At 37.7% G+C, this 22,003-nt stretch overlaps 1 protein-coding gene across 1 annotated transcript in view; it reads left to right on the plus strand.

Moving 5' to 3' along the window:
• The window catches only part of MYBPC3 (myosin binding protein C3), a 74,179-nt gene that overhangs the window by 7,933 nt on the left and 44,243 nt on the right, over positions 1-22,003 (plus strand). Inside the window, exons 2-9 of the mRNA XM_072421546.1 lie at positions 1,458-1,718; positions 4,722-4,793; positions 5,222-5,270; positions 8,786-8,827; positions 12,359-12,415; positions 14,901-14,903; positions 18,505-18,528; positions 20,972-21,138. Coding sequence (XP_072277647.1) covers positions 1,458-1,718; positions 4,722-4,793; positions 5,222-5,270; positions 8,786-8,827; positions 12,359-12,415; positions 14,901-14,903; positions 18,505-18,528; positions 20,972-21,138 — 675 coding nt within the window. The remainder of the gene's footprint in view (positions 1-1,457; positions 1,719-4,721; positions 4,794-5,221; positions 5,271-8,785; positions 8,828-12,358; positions 12,416-14,900; positions 14,904-18,504; positions 18,529-20,971; positions 21,139-22,003) is intronic.

Here is a 22,003-nt window from a genome sequence, read left to right on the forward strand (position 1 = left end):
CATCATCATGCTGCACTGCACTTCTGCACACACCACGTAATTCTTTATCATTACAAAGTGACTAATTACATCTATTACAAAGTGCTAAATTAGGAAAGAAGGAAATCAATAGGGAATATCTTTATACGAACCCTATCTATTGTCAGAATTCTGTTTAAGTGGCTGAATTGATGCATTACAGAGTATTGTGCTAGATGCACGGTGGCTCAGAGGTTAGCACTCTGGTCTTTGCAGCGCTAGGTCTGAGGTTGGAATCTCAGCCAGGACAATATTTACATAGAGTTTGTGTGGTTTTCCTCCAACATTCCGTTAGGTGGATCTTTTAATTGGCTTTCCCCCAATTGACTGTATTAAAGACATATGACTTTGGTAGGGACATTAGATTGTAAGCACATTTGAGGGACAGCTAGTGACATGACTATAGACTTTGTACAATGCTGTGTAGTATGTGGGTGCTATATAAATAATGTGTAATAATAATAATTGTTATATACTGCAGGTGCTTCGCTTTTTTGCCAAATGCATATAATCTATTACACATTATAAGAAGAAAAGTGCTAGAGAATAGTCATTTTGGTCCTTTTCTCAGTTTAGGCAGGATGGTTTAGCGAGCCTGACATTTTTAGCGCTACCTTCTTCCAATGTGTACAGGAACACCTTGAGTGTAGGGTTTTACATTGTGCACATTACATGTGTTAGCATCTTTTATTTTTAATAGTACCATACAGCACCAACCCAATGCACCTCCAATCTATATATCTTGTAGACAACCACAACATATATTGTTGTCCTACCATGCGTTTTTTCCTGTATTGGCCATTGGCAGCTCATTCATTTTAATGTGCTGACATTATAACACATGGTAAAGTACCAAATAACTACACATCAAGTTAATGCTTTGCATGAAGGCAGCAAATGGTGAATGGGTCCTTAGTGGTATACTGCTTCAGTAATGACCAGAAGGCAAAAATAGCTAAAAATGTGCCAGTGGTGAGAAACCAGCATGCTTTTATTGATGACTATCAGGCCTGGAAACACCTGCTAAAGCAATAATTTCACTTGCAACTCTAGACAATTAGGGAAATTAGCCCACTTCCCTTCTAATTGTCAGGTGTCAGCATAATAATTAGATAACAATTCCCCTTGTAATAATTGTTTTATGATTGTGCAAGTTTGCCTATTGTCTGGTAAGGGCGCTGAAGACACCAGATGTTTCTGATCCTTGAAGGCCAGGGGTATCATTGAGGGCCCACAGATATTCATATGTTCCCTTGTAATGACTGCAGAGGCAGGAGAATATTCTCTGCAGGTACTTTTACTTAATTTACTATTTGCTCCATTGCAATTGTGATTTCCTTGGCTGGGGGGGGGGGCATATTTTATTTATTATAGAGAGGGGCTGTATATGTACACTGTTTATTTTTGCACTTACGTCTTTCCTTCTTTTTCCTGCACAGCTTTCACCAAGAAGCCAAAGTCATCTGAAGTGGTAGTCGGTGGCTCAGTCACCTTTGATGCTGAGACTGAGAAGGCTGGCATTAAGGTAAAATGGCAGAAGAATAATGCAGACATCGCTGCTAGTGATAAGTACATCATCAAGGTCGATGGCAAAAACCATTCGCTGACCATCAACAATGCAAGCGCCGAAGATGAGGTAGTCTATGCCATTATCGCCGGGACCTCAAAGGTGAAGTTTGAGCTGAAAGTGAAAGAAGCAGGTAAGATTAGCTTTGATCAAGAGTGATATATCAAAAATTGTAGCTGATATTATTTGGAAAATGAAAGAAATAAGTTTGGGAAGCTCCAGTACCTCTAGTATATAGTATTTTGAATTAGTGTTGTTTGCGTTGTATGTTGTATGTCTTGTTGTATGTACAGCACTGAGTGGCTGAGTGGGAACTAACATACATAGGGAGCCAAGGGGTGTAGAATTTTATCTCTTCTGGTATAACTTAGGGCTGCAAGAGGTAAAGTAATGAGAAAAGGGGACAATCAAAAAAGAACACCACATGTTTGATTTTTTTTTCTGCACTTCATTAAGTGTTTTCACATTACATACATTCCAGAAGCATTTGGAAAAAAGCAGCCAGAACTTGTGTAGAAAAGCCTTAACGTTGCCAACATGCTGCAGAGAAGAACCTTTGCACTCTGTGTGGTTTCAGCAAAAATCTGACTAGCGACTGCAGAGTAACGACTAAAGCTGCTTATTAGATGAGCTCATGAGTTTCGCAGATTGCAGGGCTATAGCTATGACTCAGCAGTGCAGGATGTTCGATCTCTGCAGAGAGCTCACTGCTACCTTAATGAGAGCAAATGTACTTCTCTACAGAGTGTTGGAAGAGGACAGGCTTTCTACTATATTCTGGACTGTTTTTGTTTTTTATACTTTATTTTGGATAGACTGTGATTGTTTTGTACTAGAGAACATAAGTGAAAATATACCACATAAGGGAAGTTAAATATTTGGAATTAGGGAATTTTTAAAGAAGACCACTATCTATTATATATAAACATTCTTTTATAAAGAAACATGGCTTTCACTTGGCTTCTCTAATTGTGCCTTTGATGCGTACCACATTGCAGGGATTTTATATAAATTTATTGGAGACAAAGGCAGACTGTGGAGTTCTTGCTTATAGCCATACTACCCCAACTGTCAATTTATTGGTCCCACTATATGACCCCAAGGAATGCTGTTAAAGAACCGTTCCAACACTGCTGTCCACAGGCACTCTTTAAATCACTACAGGGTCAATGCAAGTCCAACAATGCCTAGCTTTATTCATCATTGAAAATACTAATTTGACTCATTGGTCCTGATTTATTATAGCTATCAAAGACTGAAGAAGATAGACTATCATAAATGAACCTGGTGATCCTGAAAACTTGGATTTACTAAAGCTTTCCAAGACAGGAGAAGATAGACTATCATGAAAGAACCTGCGTGATCTAGCAAATCTGGAAGGAATCTGGTCCAGGATTGAAAACCGTTGCCTAATAGAAAATGATTTTAAGAAACTTATTCCAGGTTTACTGGATCACCAGGTCCTCTCATTTGGGAGAAAACCTACACAAACACAGGAAGGGCCAACAAATACCATGCCAGTTAGTGTCCTGGCAAGTCTCCATTGCACTCATAAAGAAAGCCTCCAGCCCGATTCCCTTAGGGTTACAAAAAAACTAGTGTAGTGTTCCTGGAGTGTTCAATTTAACTTGGTTATTTACTACACTCAGCAAAACAACTAAATGCAAATATACTCTTTGAGAGTGCTGCCCGGTATGATCCAATAAAGCAGCATGCAGGAGAGCTGCTATGGGTCCCTTTCCAAGATAGCCTAAATAAAGCTATGAGCAGGCAGAACACATTGGTTTACAGCAACAATGTACACCAAAGACCTAATATTTGCACAATTACATATTAAGATATTAGGCTTTTATATGCCCCCACACTCATTTTTCTATTTCATCTGGAAGGGGGCAAAGCCAGGAACATCTCAGCACCCCCTTGTATGCCACAGAAAGGCCATGGCACAAATCATCATTGGGTTAAGTGGTTCAAAATAAACCAATCAGACCACCTAATAGGTTCCACCTAATAATATTTTCATCCTCACTTTTTTTTCTTGTAAAGAAGCCTTTACAGAGAGGACTACACACACTAAGTTCTTATGCAGTTATACAGGAGGTTGCGGACCCATATAGAAGAACATGAGAATTTCGCCTCTTCTGTGGATTGGGCTGGATCATTTAATTGCTGACAATTACACTTTCACAACTTACAATATTTGCAGGAAAATTTTATTTGTTGCCTAATATTTTTGTAATATTGGTTCACTGGTTTTGTATGAGATAGACTACTATATACTATGAAATATACTGTGTTTGTATCTTGTAAAGAAGGAATATTCTGCAATGGCAGTATTGGTAAAGTGAAATCTGTATTAATAGCACAGAAAGTAAAAGGAATATTCTACAAAAGAGGAACTGGGAGATTTCTGATGGTGCAAGCAAGTTTACAGGTTGACACATTCAGTTCCTGTTAGGAAAAAAAAAGTACTTGTGCTTTTACTTTGACGCTTCAAAAATAATTTTGGACATCAGGTAAACAACTGTTTAAAGCTGAAAGCTTCAAGACACAAATGAATGCACCCCTATATTCATAAATATATTATTACATTTATTTTTTAATGCAGCTAGTGTCCAAGTTCACTTAGTATAAATCTGTTGCAATCCAGTATACAATTAAACTGAGATTTAAAACTGGGATCCAAATAGATCGACTTCATGAGAACATTTCTGACAAGGTACAAGCTAATGAGAGGAGTGAACAAAGTAAAGCTGTGTACACAGGTCAGATGATCATCACTCAAGATGAGCGGTCATGCTGGTCTCGAACGAAAATCTGAATGTCCCCTCATGTTGTTCATCAGTCTGACACAGTATACTGATGAGCAGCCAATTAGGAATGACCTCTGTGCACTAATATAGAGGAGAGCATAGCGGGCTGCCTCCCTTCTCTATAGACCAGAATCTTGTACACATTTGCAGCTTTTTGGAACTTTTGACCAATTCGTTGATGAATATCAGTGAGTTAAATACTGCATTGGCAGATGATCTGCTTGTGTGTACTAGGCTTCTGAAGTTTTCTAAGAGGTGCAGTTAACAAATGAGAGTTCCTTGGGCTCTGCCTTCATTTTATGAAAGAGCCTGATTTATTAAAGCTGGAGGTTACCGTTGTGAAGTGTCCACCAAGGACAAATTTGACAGCTGCAATTTCAACCTGAACGTTAATGGTACTGCCATAAATCTGGTGTTTTATTGTGATTACATTGATCTAAAATGTATGACAGTATTATTTTCATAACATAAAATTTTAAAGCGCCACCCTAATATGCAGAGCTGTACAGGGTCAGAGTCGTGTCACTGACAGTACAGTCATCTCATGAAAATAAAAAAACATATTACTGATAAATAGTATAGAACAGGAGAAACAGATTGCAGAATTTTTGTGTACTTCATGAACTCAACAGCTAGCAGAATAAGGTGACCCGGAAAATTTACGTAGTTTGGGGCCCAAAACATTTCTGATGGCTGCCCTGAATAGAAGGCTCATCTTTAATAATTTATCAAAGATTAACTCAATTAAATAAAAAATGTATACATGTACTCATTTTTTTCTACATTTACATCCTTCTTAACGCTGTATTTATTTTGTGTGCAGAAGCCCAAAATACAGGAGACATCGATATTCGTGCTGCATTTAAGCGCACGTAAGTATCTGCATTTACTACATTCCTTTTAGAATCTACAAGGTGAGCGAGTGTCTGATGGCTGAATGTGGCTATTTTTGCTTCTAGATGAGCATATTAGGTAAGGGTAAAATGTTAGAAGAGTTTTAAGGTAGAAAGATGAAATCCAACAATGGATGGAGATTGGCAAACTTCAACCAATGGGAGAACTTTTTCCTCACACCCAAAATACATGGTCATGTCTTAAATCAGAATTAAACCCATCGATGAAATTGTTTTCTAAAAGAAATCTCAAGTTAACAAATGTAATAAATCTTTAAAGTAGATCTTGTCCAAAAATGCAATGGCCATATATGTAGTGAAGTCCTTTCTCTTTCCTTGTTGTCAAAACACTCTTGGGGAGAAAATTCACAAAAAAGATGACTTTTTGTCTCCCAGTAAAATAGAACTTGTTCGAAAATGCAAGGTTCACATATGTAGTTGTCCTCTCCCCTTGTTGTCAAAGATTTGCAAAAAACGAGACCCAGAACTTTTTTCTTGTTCTGATCATCTATGAGGTCCAGTAACATCAACTACAGTAAGTGGAACTCCACCAGAACCTAGTAGTATGGTGGGTATTTTTTTTAAACCTTTAGGCTGTCCTTCTTTGAGGATCACATCCTTCTAGCCTCTTCTATTGTCCCTCTTTTTGGTCTGGACCACCATTAAAAATGGACTAAAAATGTTACCTTGCACTATGTAATTGTAAAATGCCTCAGAAAGGTCTAATCATTTCTTTCTAGAACATTAATTTCCATGTAAATGGGAGCGTAAAATTTCCTTTGGCAATACACTGGGCCTAATTTAATAAGGTTCTCCAAGACTGGATAAGATAGACTATCATAAAAAAGTGTGGTGATCCAGCAAAACTGGCATCTGGTCCTGGACATTTGCCATATAATAGAAAGTGATATAATAAACCCATTCTAGCTTTGCTGGATCACCCAGGTTCTCCCATGATAGTCTATTTTCTCCAGTCTTGGAGAGCTTTAATAAATCAGGGCCAATGTGTATTAAAGCATGTCCCCCATTCTCATCTCAGAATGTTGAAAGGTATATTTTTACTCTCAGTGGCTAGCACAGTGGGCCTGATTTATGAAAGCTCCCCAAGGCTGGAGAGAATACACTTTCATCAGCTGGGATATCCAGCAAACCTGGAATCGATTTCCTAAAAGTAATTTGCTATTTGTTAGCAATGTTTTCAAACCTGGACCAGATCCATTCCAGGTTTGCTGGATCACCCAGCTTCACTGTTAAAAAAAGTAATCTCTCCCAGCTTTGAAGACCGTTAATAATCCACCCCCGGGGGGTACTCTGCAAGAAACCGCACACGGAAACTTGGGAAAATATAACCTCCATGTAAATAGGGTCCTGTCTCAGTCAGTTCATCTAAGTTGACCTTAGACTGTGACAATAATATATGACTATGATAGGGACATTAGATTGTGAGCTCCTCGCAATGAGGGACAATTGATGACATGACTATGGACCATGTAAAAATGTCTGCCTTATATAAAGACAAAATAAAATTTAAATGGGGATTTTTTGTCAGTGTTTTGTCAACAAGGCCGCCACATATTCAGCCATTGCATTTTAGTTCAGGGTCTGTTTTATGCCATATTCCAATGCTGCGTTTGGCAGTGTTTTTGTTACATTCTGCCTACAAGTGCACACTTCCGTCTGTGTTACATTCAGGAATATTCCTGTCATAGTTACCAGTGTGTTTACGTCATTTCTGAACCAAACCACTAAGGCCTAAAAAGGCTGCTGTCATGGCTGACTTGACTTGTGCATCACCATGGCAACGGCACTACAAATAGGCTAAGATGGCGGCTTCCATGGCATAGCAGGTTTTAGTATTGCTTTAAGAGCATGCATATTACAGAAATAAGTCAGAAACAACATCAAAAAGCTTACAAAGTCAAAACATATGCGAGTGTGTTTCTATGTATGTGTTTTTGGACATTTCTGTGCAGTGTTGTGAGGAAATAAGCAGCAAAATTTTTTGGATAGAGGAAGAAAGATCAAAGCCTCTGTCAGGATTTTATTGGAGTTTGTGTGACCTTACCAGTAAATTATTGAAATCTCTCTAATGGATGCACAAACAAAACATAATTTAGTACCAGGGAAGGTTTTGGCACTTCCAGAGTGTTTTCATTGGTGTTAGTGCTTTCTTGTTCCAGTGACTAAAATGCCTCTCATACTACATACAGGTGCCAAAGAGAAAAGGAAGTGACAGAAAATTTCCTTTATTGTGTCACCGAAATAAAATCATGACAGAAATTTAAAGTCTTCCTCACTCATTCGAAATACCAAGAATATATTTGTGGCCAGTGTTAAACTTGAAATACTCAGTGTAGACTTACATATGTTTTTTTTCTGCCACCCAAAGCATTTGTCATTGTGTTCAGCCAGTGATTTACACACCTTTGACACCTTTTGATGCTGCACAGCAAGGAAGACTTCCTGATTTAGCTTTAATATTTCCTGCTATTTTCCCTGCTGTTTGGACACTGGAAATATTGTACTTCATTAAGTAGCTGGAGATGAACAGAAGCTTCATTGATTACCCAGGAGATTAACTTGTAACCTTTCTGGTTGTGCAGTGTGGCAGATGTGTGAAAATTATAAGGCAGGCTGAAGAGAACTGCTCATCTTTTTACAGATAAACAATAAAAATAATGTATTCACGGAAAATTGTTACTTTGGCAGGATTGATGAAAACCACTAAGTTCCCCGAATTCTAACCTCTCCAGTGATCATTGCTTTGTCACAGGTGGCACAAAATACCCAGTACATATGGGAAGTACTATGTAATAATAACAATAATAATAGTACTATAGGGGAACACATAACGCCTGCCTGTGTTGCTCTCAGGCCTAGCTGCCATTCACATGTCAGATGAACAGGTTGGCATCTCCTCTATGCCCTGACATCCAGTAGTTTGATGGTAAGGAAGTAGGTATCAATGGGATGGTAAATTTAATAATGTATCAAACACATTTTTCCGGATTGGGTTGCAGACATTGGGGTTGATTTACTTAAGGAATTTAGGCTACTCAATTACCAAGGTGTAGTATCACCATGCAAGGAAAAATTCAATTTGCAAAGAATATCCGATCATATGCAAGGATATCTTAAAACACAGGATTTTTGCTTGTACATGATTGGATGGTTGACGTCAGAAGAAGTTCATATAATTTATTAGGCTAGGTGAAATATCTCTTGTAAGATAATATATCACTTTGCTATGTGAACAGCCTACATACACTGAGGTATTTGTCAAAGGTGGACACATTTATTCAAAATCTTAAACATTACTTGTGGTTGGATGAACGATTTTATATATACATAAATGTAATTTGATAAATATCATTTTATGATTTCTTCCTGTAATTATGATGTCTATAGAATAAATGCCAGAGGCAGTGTGGGGAAAGGGGGGTTATGTTCAAGTGTAATTCAATGTATGTATGTAACTTGTCTGATATATCCAGGACCGTAGTAGGACCAGCAAGAAGGAAGCTATCCCTCATCAGGTAGATAAACTTTGCTCCAGCAACGATTCTAAAACATCTCAATGAATATCTTTCTAAAATGAAGAATCTGCCCTTATAATGAACCAGGGAAGATAAAAAGGCCACTGACCCTGCAGCTTTAAAGGACATCTGTCTACATCTAAACTATCCCACAGCCACATGTTGGCTGAATGTTGGTTGAAATAATGAATTTTGGGGTAGGGGTAAGTTGTTGCTAAAAACAAAAGAGTTAGGCTACATTTACACCTCTGTGATTTTTGTGCAGGCCATTCTGAGCACTACTATTCAACCATATGCAATTGGCATTTTGCTAAAGACAGCAAAGATGCAGCTGTCTTTTTTGAATTCTAAAATAGGAAAGTGAATGTAACCCTATGGGTAATCTCATGCCTATGGGCACCGTTAGGACAGGTTCAGACCTGCTATGGGATCATGCAATCCCGTGCGGCTCCCAGCGACTGTCAGCTTGCCAACCACTCTGTCACTTGCACCTGCACATTTGACAGCTGGTGGCAGTGAGCTATATTAATTCTGCTCACTGAAGACCCCATTCATCCCAAATGGAGCAGCCGCCAGGCAGGCATCTCGCCGGAGGCAGCGGTTTCCTGGCATAAGGAGGCAGTAACTGCACCGCAACCTCACCAACAGTGTGAACCTATCCCTAGGATAACATTGGGACATTTAGCTAGGAGTAAAGCCATGCCACCACACATGGTGTAGTCATGGTCCTCTCTTGTACATATCAGTAAACCAGAGCAATGAAGTACAGATAACACTGTAATTTATGCAGATAAAAAAATATGAAAATATTTATGAAAATGAAAAGAAAAAGGACAAATGGTTTAGCAAACTAAATGCCTTCCAGGTTTGAACTACTTCAATTTATGAACTGTTGACCAATAGAAGTCAAATTCAATTTTCCTGCCTCTACAGGAGATATAATAACTTAAAAGTGATATGCTGCCATGAGCCCTACAGAATATATTGGGGGCCATGTATCAATGCTGCAAACCCGGAATCCGTGTAAGGGCAGATTTTATCATTCATTAGGAAGATTGCTTTTCAATGCCATTGGGTTAGTTGCTGAGCAAATAGTTATCCAGAATTCTGTGTAAACTGTCATGGAAGATTTGGCTTTGTGTTCAGACTTCCAATGCAAATACAATTCTGTGATACTGGTTGAAAAAAACATGTTTTTAATACACTCCTGGCACTTCACAAATCCCTTCAATATTCACTTACTCTAGGCCTTTCTAAAACTCTAATGTGTCCCCTGCATGTACCGTATCCCCCTGCACAGCTCAATGCACAGAATTTACAAGGCTTAAGTTACACCTGTCACTCAAAGATTAATGTTTCCCTGGTATGTCTATATATTACTACATGCTATGCCCCGTGCAGCACAAGCACATTTCACAGTTTGTGTATGAGGTCAGTCACTTAGTGTATAGAAAAGAGTATATAACCATCTGTTTTGAATTATTCATACATATGCATTTTCTACACTTCACATAAACATCAACAAAACATCACATAAATACATTACATGCATATATAGAACTCAATAAACTGTGAACACACACACAAACACACACACATATATATACATATAATACACATCCAAACAACAAATACATCACAAATACGCACGAATGCAGGCAGCCTCAAAATACTCCAAAGACATTCTATAGTAAATTCTATAATGCAAAAATGTATTCTAATATTTTAAACATTTCTATTTATAAAACCTGGAATTAGACATGCCCTCAATCTTTCCCTTGTGGAAATCTTTCAGGTCTATGTGTTTCAATGGCAGTAATTGATTCCCACCAGGGAATGTTTGAGGGAATGTCAGATTTCCTATTTTTTAAATAGAGCTCAATACATTTCTATCATTTTATTATTGTTCTCTTGATATACATGCACATTAACACATGAATACTGAGTGAATATTCACTACGAACTCACATATGCATGCTACAGTCCAGTCAGGCTCTACTTACCCAAATAGTAAATGACTATATCCTGTATGTGGTACAAGAACTTGCCCTGCTAGTGTTAAAGTGGATTTATAGCCAATACTTTGGATACAGTAGCGGAGGGTTAAAATCATTCAGGTGTTTTTCATTTATTTGCCATATGTGTCCCATTTGGGAGATTTTACTTTCACTTTTTGTCCCAGAGATGCAATGGGAAGTGAGATAATGTTTCTCTAAATTGAGGGGAATTCCCTGTTAAACAGGTTACACCAGAACAGATGCCTCCATTGGAAGACTTACCATCACCCCACCCTGGTGTCTACTCTATAATGTTGTTTTTCCTTTAACTTTCTATTTTCGCATCAAGACAAATAGAGGGGTGAAACTCCTCAATGGGGACACAGATGGCAATAAAAAGCTTAGCAGAATACCTAACCTATTCTTCTGTATATAAAATAAACCTGTGCCCAAAGTTTTACAAACACCCTACGGGCAGGTAGCCTACTGGTTCCCAAGGAGATAAGCATATCATGGGTAAGTGATATTCTGTGTTATTGCTGAAACATAAAATTTTAAATGCAGTGTGAAAGTGCAGTAAAAGGAGCTAACCTGAAGGACATTTAAATGGTTAATGAACAGCAAATGTCTTGAGAATTTAATCATTCTGTGGCTTATAAATATGCCTTGAAATATCCACTATGTCCATTATATATATCCAAATGTCCAATATGTAACTTTTATCTGAAATTTTAAAAAAATCCACTGGAACGAGATTTGTTTGCTTTTTTATTACTATGGAACCTATAGGGTGAAGTGCTAGGTTTAAAATCCAGAGTACTTATTTTCTATAGGTCCTCAGCCTGCCTAAAGTGTTATTCCCCCCAAATCACATATCTCCGTTTCTGGTGTATTGGGTAAAGCCATATCATATATTCATTTCTTCTGTTGCTAAGGGTTTCCATTGGTGAACTCTCCACAATGAGTTCCCTGGTTTGCACACCTGTTGTGCCCTTTATGAGAGATTCCCACACCCCCTACTGTATTTGGTATTTATTTATAAGTTATGAGACTGTACTAAGAAGAGCTGAAACACACACCAGATGTGCGGTAACACTCATAACTTTAAGGTGGATGGGAGCAGATTCAGTAGAGTCAACGTGTTGTTGAACGATCAAAGCACTGACTTAGACCACCAAGTTCTACCAGTTGGGTGGGCCCAATAATTCTTTGGGTGAACTGATCCTTTAAGAAAGAATTAATAACTATTCAGTCGTGCCACTATCCCTCTGCTGAACTTTTATTTGAAATAAAATACATAGAACTTTGCTAACTAATGATACTTTATGACTATCCATAAAGCATAGTTTTGTGAACTAGAGATGGGTTGAGATCTACCACATGGAGACTTAGAAATCTTTAAACTGTGCTCCAAAGCATTTCTGATACAATCTTGTACTTTCCTTGTTTTTAAAGTCAGAAATCAAAGAAAATATCATAGATTCATTTTTTAAAAATGTTTAATGACCTTTTTGATTTATTTATTCCTTTGTAGTGGAGATGGAGCAGAAGAAGCTGGAGAGTTGGACTTCAGTGCCCTTCTGAAGAAAAGGTTAGTGTTTAATGGCGGAACATCCCCTCTCATGGATCACGGCTCATAATCCATACTCTTTAATGTGCAACCAATCCATTCCTCCTTTTAAAAACACTTCAGTGTAGCCAACAGCATGTCACTGATAGAGATATTTATAATTCCCAGCAATCTTTCATCTTTCCCTCCATGCCATATGTAGAATTCCATTTGACATAGGAGACATATATGTAATACTGTTTATCACCTTACACGGCTTCCTAGAATTGATACAACATTCTGTCTCAGCTATCTTCACACGGTATTCTCTACACTTCTCTAAAAGTTGCTGTCAGTCTTGTATTACACCAGAGTTGTAGAATGGTTTCAGGATAACATATCAGAATGTAACTCCTTCACTGATGGAAACTTTTAAAAAGCATCAAAGTGCTTCTGTGTTAACTTCGTATGGTGTCTTGTGATGCTGCCTCATACTATATCGTACCTTATGGCTGAATAGGTGTGAAAACCAACGGTATTTTCTCCAGCAACCAAACCAGTTATTTCAACTGTGTGAAAGAAAAAGGACCAGCTGATAAGATACCTGTAATTTCCACACAAGTTTAATTATGGCGTTTACACTCATGTTGGCCACACATTAGACAGTTTTAAAAGAGACTTTATCAGTTAGCTCATTATGCAAAGTGATAGTTTTGCTTAAAGAACCTCCCCAACCACTGACACTCACCTTTGTAGCTCTTCCTCGTTACTTTATTACTCTGTTAGAGCCTTTGCAAAATTCATAATGCTTCTGGGTAATATGGAACATGTGAACTTTTCTCCATCCTCATAGCCTGCAGTGTCAGTCAACAGGCCTAAAGACTGTCCCATGGGGAAGGGAAGAAAGTTATTACCTTATGTAAGCTCTGATTGGATCCAATATAGAGCATACGCAGGGTATGGCTCCAACATAGGAATCTGGTGTCGGGGAAGCACATGGACAGTAATTATCAGTTGGTGGAGGAGTGTTGTTTAAATCAATGAAAAGTGATCAAATCAAAAGTGAGTCTCTTTAGGGTTTTTTTTTTTCAATTACATAAATTTTTCAATTACATTAATCACAACGTGATTGATCACAATCTGAATGATCAGATCAATGCTTACCATCAATAGTTTTGATCTTTATGCATCTTTGGTAAAACTGTTGGTGACTGATTGTTTTAGTTTGTGTGATTTTATTAGGCTGGTTGCCAATATGGCCTAATAAATGTATTGGCTGGCAATACATTGGCCATACACATGGCATTCAAGCATTTGTAAGCAGGAGACAAAACAGCAAACTGATGCAACCTTGCACCAACAGTTTTTGTTGTAAAACAATCAAAGTGTTTGGTGGCAGGTTCTGTTCAGTTTTTTTCATGATCAAAACTGATGGAAAGTGGTTACCTTTTTCTAATTCATTATTTAAGTTAAGGGAAAAGTAGTAGCTTCCCATTAAATGGCAACAACAGTTCATCCAGTACAGGATAGAAAAGTAAAACCGGTAAATGATGTATTATACTACATTGATCCCTATTTCTGCACATTCTATCATCAATATTTGATGTTTTCTTTTCCCTATATTTATGTATCATATTCCTATGTTCTCTATATCTAGCTCTCTTGCAGCCCTTGCTCCATGTACACTCTCTGCTATCTGCAGTGCTCCTGCATTCCTTGTTCATCTGTCCAGCTGGCTTAGGGACTGGTTGTGTTCCAGGCACCCTGTATTCCTGCATTTCATGCAGCTTGCTTACTGTACCCCTTTCATACTACAGTGTTGCAAAACTTGCAGCATCCTTTATGTCTGCTCTTTTGCAACACTTGCTGCTTCCTTCAATCCTGCTGCCTAGCAATACTTGCTAAACTCTTAGTCCTGCTTTTTAGCAAGGCTTTTTGCATTCTTCAGTCCTGCTGCCTTGCAAAGCCTGCTTCATCTTTTTAACCCTGCTTTTCTGCTTTCTTGCAATGTTTGCTGCATTCTTCAATCCTGCTTTCTTGCAATGTTTGCTGGATTATTCAGTCCTGCTTTCTTGCAATGTTTGCTGCATTATTCAGTCCTGCTTTCTTGCAATGTTTGCTACATTATTCAGTCCTGCTTTCTTACAATGTTTGTTGCATTATTCAGTCCTGCTTTCTTGCAATGTTTGTTGCATTCTTCTGTTCTGCTGTCCTGCTATGTTTGCTGCATCCTTTAGTCCTGCTTAATTGCAATGTTTTCTACAGTCTTCAGTCCTGATGTGTCCTGCTGTCTACCAATGCTTGCTGCATTCTTCAGTCCTGCTGTGTAGCAGTGCTTGCTGCATCATTCAGTGCTGTCTAGCAACTTTCTGCATCCCTCACTGTATTATTTTTGTATTTATTGAGTAATGATTTCTATCATCATGTTTCCTTCTGTATTTCTACTACATAATAGTTTTACGCTATCACTTTTCTGTTCTGTAACTGTCATTTTCTTATCTTTCTCTGTCCTTCAATCTACATACAGAGAGTAAGTTTTATGTGATATGCACGCTTTGTGCGTGATTCAGCTTTACTGACGCTTTTGGCCTGGCGTAATAATGCAAGTGGCTCAGACTGATGTCTAGTGACCGGCAATAGGCATTAATGCTTAGCAAATGTGGCTTCTCATTTTCTGATGCTGCTTATCAATTCTAACTTTATGAGACATCTACACTGGTTCTACTTACTTTTTTTTCTATAGCAAGTGACCCCTGTGATGTCACTGTGTTGAATGATCAGTCTATCCATTCTTCCCACCAGTAAGTGGCGAGAATGTAGGACAGCATGTAACCCATGTGTCTATGTCTTGAAAAGAGTGACACCCCACCGACGAGGTGACAGCTGAACTTCAATGAGTAATAGGATAGTGTGCATTATAGGCTAAAGACAGAGTTGTGTTACTATATTAAAACTTTCCTTACTGCTTTTTGAAGTATATCCTTCATCACTAGACAGCCTAAGTGGGAAACAAATGTGGATGACAGATTTAATGTCGAAAGAGCAAGGCCTTCTGGGTAAAAACAGGTGTCTACTTACAATTAAAGTAGATCTAAACCCAATCACTAAAAGCTCCCGTAAGCTTTATCACATAATTAAAAAAGTTATTTTCAATTTTTTCAATCTGCAGCATTCATAATAAAAATACCAGATGATCCTTCCATGGTGTCTTGCAGTTGCATTTGTGCTCCTGGGTTGTCATTATGTCACCTGCGTCACTGGTGGAGACCACAAGCGTCTGTGCTGACACATATTTAACAGACATGGTCTTCTTGAAGCCAGAACAAAATAACAAGGGCACACAACTAAATCCTTTTCAGTGGGGGTTTAGATCTACTTTATTGCTAATAAAAGAAAGGAAGAATTAACTATTTGTATAAAATAGAGTTTTAGTCAAATATATTTGGATGGCGTGGAGTAGGACAAGAGCCTTGATTAGTTTTTTTGTGGGCTGTCATGTCTGTTAATGTCCCATCCAGTGGTCCAAAAGTCAGAGATCCTAACAAGACCCTAAACAACATATGCCTTTATTATACTGAAAAAATGAGACCTTTTTCCTAATCATATTGCCTTTTACTTTCATTCACACTAAATCTTTGGTGGACCTATAAAGGTTGCCAAACATTTACAATTTTTTATTAGCTTTTACCAACGTAAAATAAAACAGTTAACTGATTTTGTTTGAGGAAACACCTCAATATAGTTTTTTTTTCTAATTACATATGTCTTGGCTGCAAAGTTTATGAAAACTTTTTTTTCTTTCTGACCCAGAGAGGCCTGAACTCATCTCTGCTTTGCATACTTTGATACCCTATAGTAGGGTCTGTAAGATAATATTGGAGTATCAATGGCACTACAAAGGTCTGTGAATAAGACTGTTAGCCCTATTAATGAGTAATACCAGCCATTATTAGACAGGGTTCTGCAGAATTCTAGGGTTCCTCCAGGGAGTGCCTAGGTAACCTGCCATCTGATTTTGCCTACATAGTTCCAGGGCCAACACTACTTGTCAGATCAGCAGCGCAGGGCTAATAATCTTTTCAAATGTTTCTAAGGTAATACTACCACTTCTGACCACAAATGCAAGGGTCTGTTTCCAGTGACCCCAATATACTGGTTTGAGAAGGGGTTTCCTGAGGGTTGCAAACTATTTTATTGGTTTCTCTGAATTAAAAGAGGTTAAGAAAGCTTGCAGCTAAACTGTATGCTATGTATGTACTTTTTGTTTAGACAACGGAAAGTGTTCACTTCAATCATGTGATACTCTAGCAAACTCTGTAGTTGGGACAGCAGTAACAAGAGCAAAGTTTTTTCTTTTGCTATGATAATTTATCCAGAAAAATTCAATTATTACCAGCAGAAAACAGGAATATATATGTAAAAACATTATGCATGTGCAGTCCAATCTATGCCAGGGATAGACTAAAGCTATCAACTAATTTTAGGTAAGAGGTGCAGGCAAGGTTTGATCACGCAATGAAAAAAAAAATCATAGAACAGTGGATGGATTAAATGACTTTTTAGGTTTGCTATCTCTAATATACAAATGTATTCAAGTTGGGAGAAACAAGAGAAGCTGCTACAGGAAACTGATAGCTATGATGACATATTTTCTCATCCATTTCAAAAGTTTATCCAGCAGCAATTCTTCAGGACCATGAAATCATCATCTTATATAGTGTATATGGCACCCCCACACTTCCAGCTTTATTGTAGCCAATCGGAACAATGATCAGCCATTCCTGTTGCTCACTCCCTGATTAACTTTATCAAAGTAACGTCTAGGAACAGAAAGAGCTGTGCTGTGACAGCTTGCACCTCCACTTGTAGACCGGCCAAAAGAGCAGTTGTGGAATCACTTACAACTGATGTGCCTCACATGGTTTAAAGGATAGAGTTTTTGAGTATGGGCCTCGTTTAAGGCTTGCAACCTATAACAGATAGTTAGGCTCCTTTTGCCTAGGGAACTGCAACAGTATATGCCACTATCTCTGTCCATTTACCCTAACATAGTGGGGATGCCAACATGTATTTGAAGGTTCTAATTTATCCAGGTCTTGTATATTCATTAGCTGTTAGTAACATTCAATCGGACTTGAGTTGAAGTAAAGCAACCACTTGGGAAGCTGAAAAATGTCATCAATATTATAGAAAGAAGCTCAATGATGAATGTTGCTTTATCAAGTTTTCAAAAAAAAATCCCAAATAAAACCCAAGAGGCAAGATTACAGACCTACCAAGATTAAAGAGGCTAATGGACTAGTGGGATGTGTGAAAATGATGTACACTAAAATGGCTAGTGTGTTAGAGGACTAATGGATTTATTGAAGCTCTATGTCCCCTAACAGGAGATTAGGGAAAATATTGCAATAAGAACACCTGTTCTGAGAGTTAACTATCTAGGAGGTCAGTTCTCACATTGGGCATATTACCTCTTTTGGAAAACAATGGAAATTTCACTGGAGCACAGTCAGTGCTGGCAAACATCTTTGTTCCAATGGGTTACAAAAAAACACCCATACATAATACAGCTGGAATGACAAGGATGCTGGTACTTGGACTGACAAAGATATGTAGCTAAGCGGCACTTAGACTTCTTTATGCATCAAGGCACTGCATTACCATCTTAGGCAGAAGCCATTGTAGCCATAGTCGTAGTCACTATCTTAAAAAGAGTCCACAGATAAAGTTTTGCCATGCCTATTATTGATACAAGCTCTCAGAATGCTTTACCATGCATTTAATTCATACAAGCTCTTAGAATGCTGTAACAGCTACAGAGTTGCTGTTGTCTAAAATAATTATACGCTAAAAGGCTTGCCTTATATCACTTGCATAGGTTGAGGCTTTGCACCAATCTTTGGCTTCCACTGTTTTTCCTATGCCATATTGCTCTTTGCATGCCATGGTAAAGTTCTTTTCCTACTGCATGTCCAAGAAATCATGTTTGCATTTTTGTGTACCTCTTGGCCTGGCGTCGGCAAGTGAACGTGATTGCTATGCACTGATGTGTCTTGCTCTCTTTTGCCCTCGGTGATATGGGCGCTGTCTTCCGATGCATGCTTTTTCTGAATACTTCTTTGCAAGTCCAGCAGTTTCCTGCGTTCTGTACATCGGTAAGACCCTGATTATATAATGGTCTTCCCATAAGGTTTTAAAATGGTTTGTAATCACAGTACTATCAATTGGTATTCTGCTTGGCATGTTATGTGTGTTATGTTTTCCAGTTCCCTGACACCTAGGAGATAGGTATGCACAAAAACAGGGAAACACTGTTAAAATGTTGAAAAATTGAACGTTTTGTTTCATTCAAGATATATGAAGAATGCGTCAATCAGTACTCAACACTATAGCCTATATATTACCTACACAAAATAATTTGTTATTTAATGTTTTTAAAATTACTTTATTATTTGTATTTTTATTTTCAAAAACTTGCTACATTTTTTCTAAATTATGTTTAACCATGAAGACACTGGGGAAGCCCTGTGCACTGAAATTAAATTCCCCAGAGTCTTTCTTTTATTACAACACTGGAACTGTGTGAGTGTGTGGATTCTCCCACGCAGCATTCTCACTTCCTTAAGTTTGAGAAAATTGTGCCATGTAGTTTCTCATAAAGTAAAATCAGGTAAGAATTGTAAATAAAGTTTGATAAAAAGAATTGCAGACAATATAAAACTTAAAAGGATTTTGTTAACAATATGAGCTATTAGAGAACCAAAGCAAGGTCTCAGTGCCAAAAGAGTCACCAATCAGATTGTCCTTCTATTGCTCTTGTCTATTTAAAAAAAAAAAAAAGGTACAGGGAGGCTCTTCTTTTACATTCAGGGCAAAGTGAAAGGTTCACTTGACAACCCCAACCCATGGATAATCTTCTTCCTATTACCAAAACTTTTGTCAGTACCCTGGGTCTAACCTCTACGTAAGCTTGATGTTAGTCTGTATCAGAGATTATTGACTCCCCTTCCCCATGGCAGTGTCCAGTCCCAGCAATTGGCCTGAGCACTACATCTTGGGGAGAAAAAGAAAAAGTCACACAGTCCCCCATAGCTATTCAACTAGTTATTTCTAAAGGGTTCTGACAGAATGGGTGGATGGGGAGCCACAGGTGGGTGAATATTGGTGGGTGGGCATTGACCTGTTAAGGGAACTTGCCACCTAGCCCTGAATAGACTAAATGACAGATACTTTTTAAAAATAATTCCCTGTACAAACCTCCAATGGATGTCAAATGATTGTCAATGTAAAAAACAGTCTTTTGTGAACCTGTGATCTTTATTATGAACAAACAAATGCTATTAACAGCACCCATTCTGTTCTATAGAGCAGATGAGCTAGGGGTATCCTGCTGTGCTCCCCTTTATTGAAATCCACAGCAGTCATTCCCGATCAGTTGGTCAATAATTCACCACTGTACACGTCAGATTTTTGCCTGAGATTAGCATGACCATTACTGTCAGGCAAGAATCATCTGGCACATTATTTAGCTTAATTTATCATTGATTACTCACTAAACAGGATTGCTTAGAAAGAAGAAAATTTTAAAAAGATTGGTTACGTTCAGACATATTTCGTAATAAGGCACAACTAGCGCTGGTGTGATGAAACTCATAACAACCAGCCACAAAACTCTTATGCTACAAACCACACAAAAAACATAAAAAACAAATGTTGACTCCAGCACTTTGCATATATACAGTATGTATATATATATATATATATATATATATATATATATATATATATTAAAAGGAATAAAGGGACTGTGATCATACAAATCCTGACACATTACCAAATTTTTTAGACCTGCTAAATTTCCTTTTTTTAATAGCAATACCCAAATGTTTAAATGGAATATAACAGCCAAACACCAAACATTTAGGATTTAAAATGTCAATGCACTGAAAATGTGCTGTCTAAAATGACCATTGACCTTTCTCTGCAACATTCTGGTGGGGAATAGGCTTTCTATTCAGCTTTTAGGTGTTTTTTTAACATCTTTAAAAATTTGCACCTTGTTTACTTTGATATATTTTAATGTAGTAAAAGTTACTTTGCTATTTCTTAACAAATAATCTTACAGAACAATATAAATAATTCAAAATAAAAGACAAACATAGAACGGTAGAATAAATGACAGAATATTAGGTGTTCAGAAAACAAGATTTTTAAAAAAGGTAATAAAAAGTGCCAACCTTTCTAGTATAAAAAGGATTTACTGTTTATGATCCCATGAAGAACAGTGAAATTATTACTTTTGTAAACACACCCATGGTCAGAAGTATGGTATCGATAGCCTTGATCACCAGCCAAAAAGTGATAGCTTAGAACAGATAGTTCCTTTATTATTATTATTATTATTATTATTATAAGCTTACTCTCTCTCTCTGTAACCCAAGAAGCTCATTACTTATCATTGTGCAGGGGTTGAAGAATCACATTGTGCAATATGTAGGGCCTCTCAAGTAGCCATGTGCTATGTCCCTCTCATCCTCAAGCCTGTGTTACAGGCTGGAGGTCATCAAAGTTGCATATTAACACAGTGTCTTTTGACAGTAATGAGGTGAAGCAGGATAATGTGCCAGATGTAGATGTCTGGGAGATCCTTCGACATGCCCCACCATCTGAGTACGAGAAGATTGCCTTCCAGTATGGTATCACTGATCTGCGTGGACTGCTGAAACGTCTGAAGAAAATGAAGAAGGAGGAAAAGAAGAGTGAAGGTAAGGTGGTGATGATAGATCCTCAGTCAACAAAAGTTTTTTTTTTAATCACGGAGGGACTAGGGTAGGCTGCATTTGACTCCATAAATACAGGATAATATTTGGGACATTGGAATCCTATTTTATTTAGGAATGTCTGTTATTTTTCATACAGTAGCAGCTATCTATTACTTCATAAATTACTTAATTCTTTTCAATTCATCCTTTATGAATCCGTTTTACCATATGTATGTGAAATATGATGTTACAAAAAAACATTTTGTAAGAAAACACCTATTTTTCAGCACCTTAGGGGGCCTGATTTAATAAAGCTCTCCAAGAATGGAGAAGATACACTATCATGAGTGGGATGGATCTGGTTCAGGATTTGCCAGCTAATTGCTAATGATTTTTAAGAAATCTGTTCTAGGTTTGCTCGATCAGGTTCTCCTATGATAGTCCACATATTACGCAGCACTGTTCATTAAATGGGGTTGCAAATGACAGACAGATGCAGACAGTGACACAGGAAGAGGAGAGGACCCTGCCCCGAAGAGCTTACCCTCTTTTAAATATTTTGTGATTCTGTGCATATTCAATATAGTTCCTTGATAATTTTCTTTATTCCTAATTCCTGTTGACATCAGTAAAGCCAACATATCCATAAAAGGGGGGGAGGCTTTTGCAGTAAAAGAATAATAAATAGTATATTTGAAACCTGAAATCGTCATCTTCCATCAAAATTAACTAGTAGATGTTGGAACACACATTCTTCTTGAAGGGTTTGTCAATATGCTGGAAGACTTTGCTCTTAATGTACCTTTAAAGCCATGGCAGACGTTGTGAAAGGAGACTTGCCATTTATATGACTTTTTGTTGCTTGACC

The sequence above is a fragment of the Pyxicephalus adspersus genome, chromosome 9 (genome assembly GCF_032062135.1).
Source record: "Pyxicephalus adspersus chromosome 9, UCB_Pads_2.0, whole genome shotgun sequence".
NCBI lineage: Eukaryota > Metazoa > Chordata > Amphibia > Anura > Pyxicephalidae > Pyxicephalus > Pyxicephalus adspersus.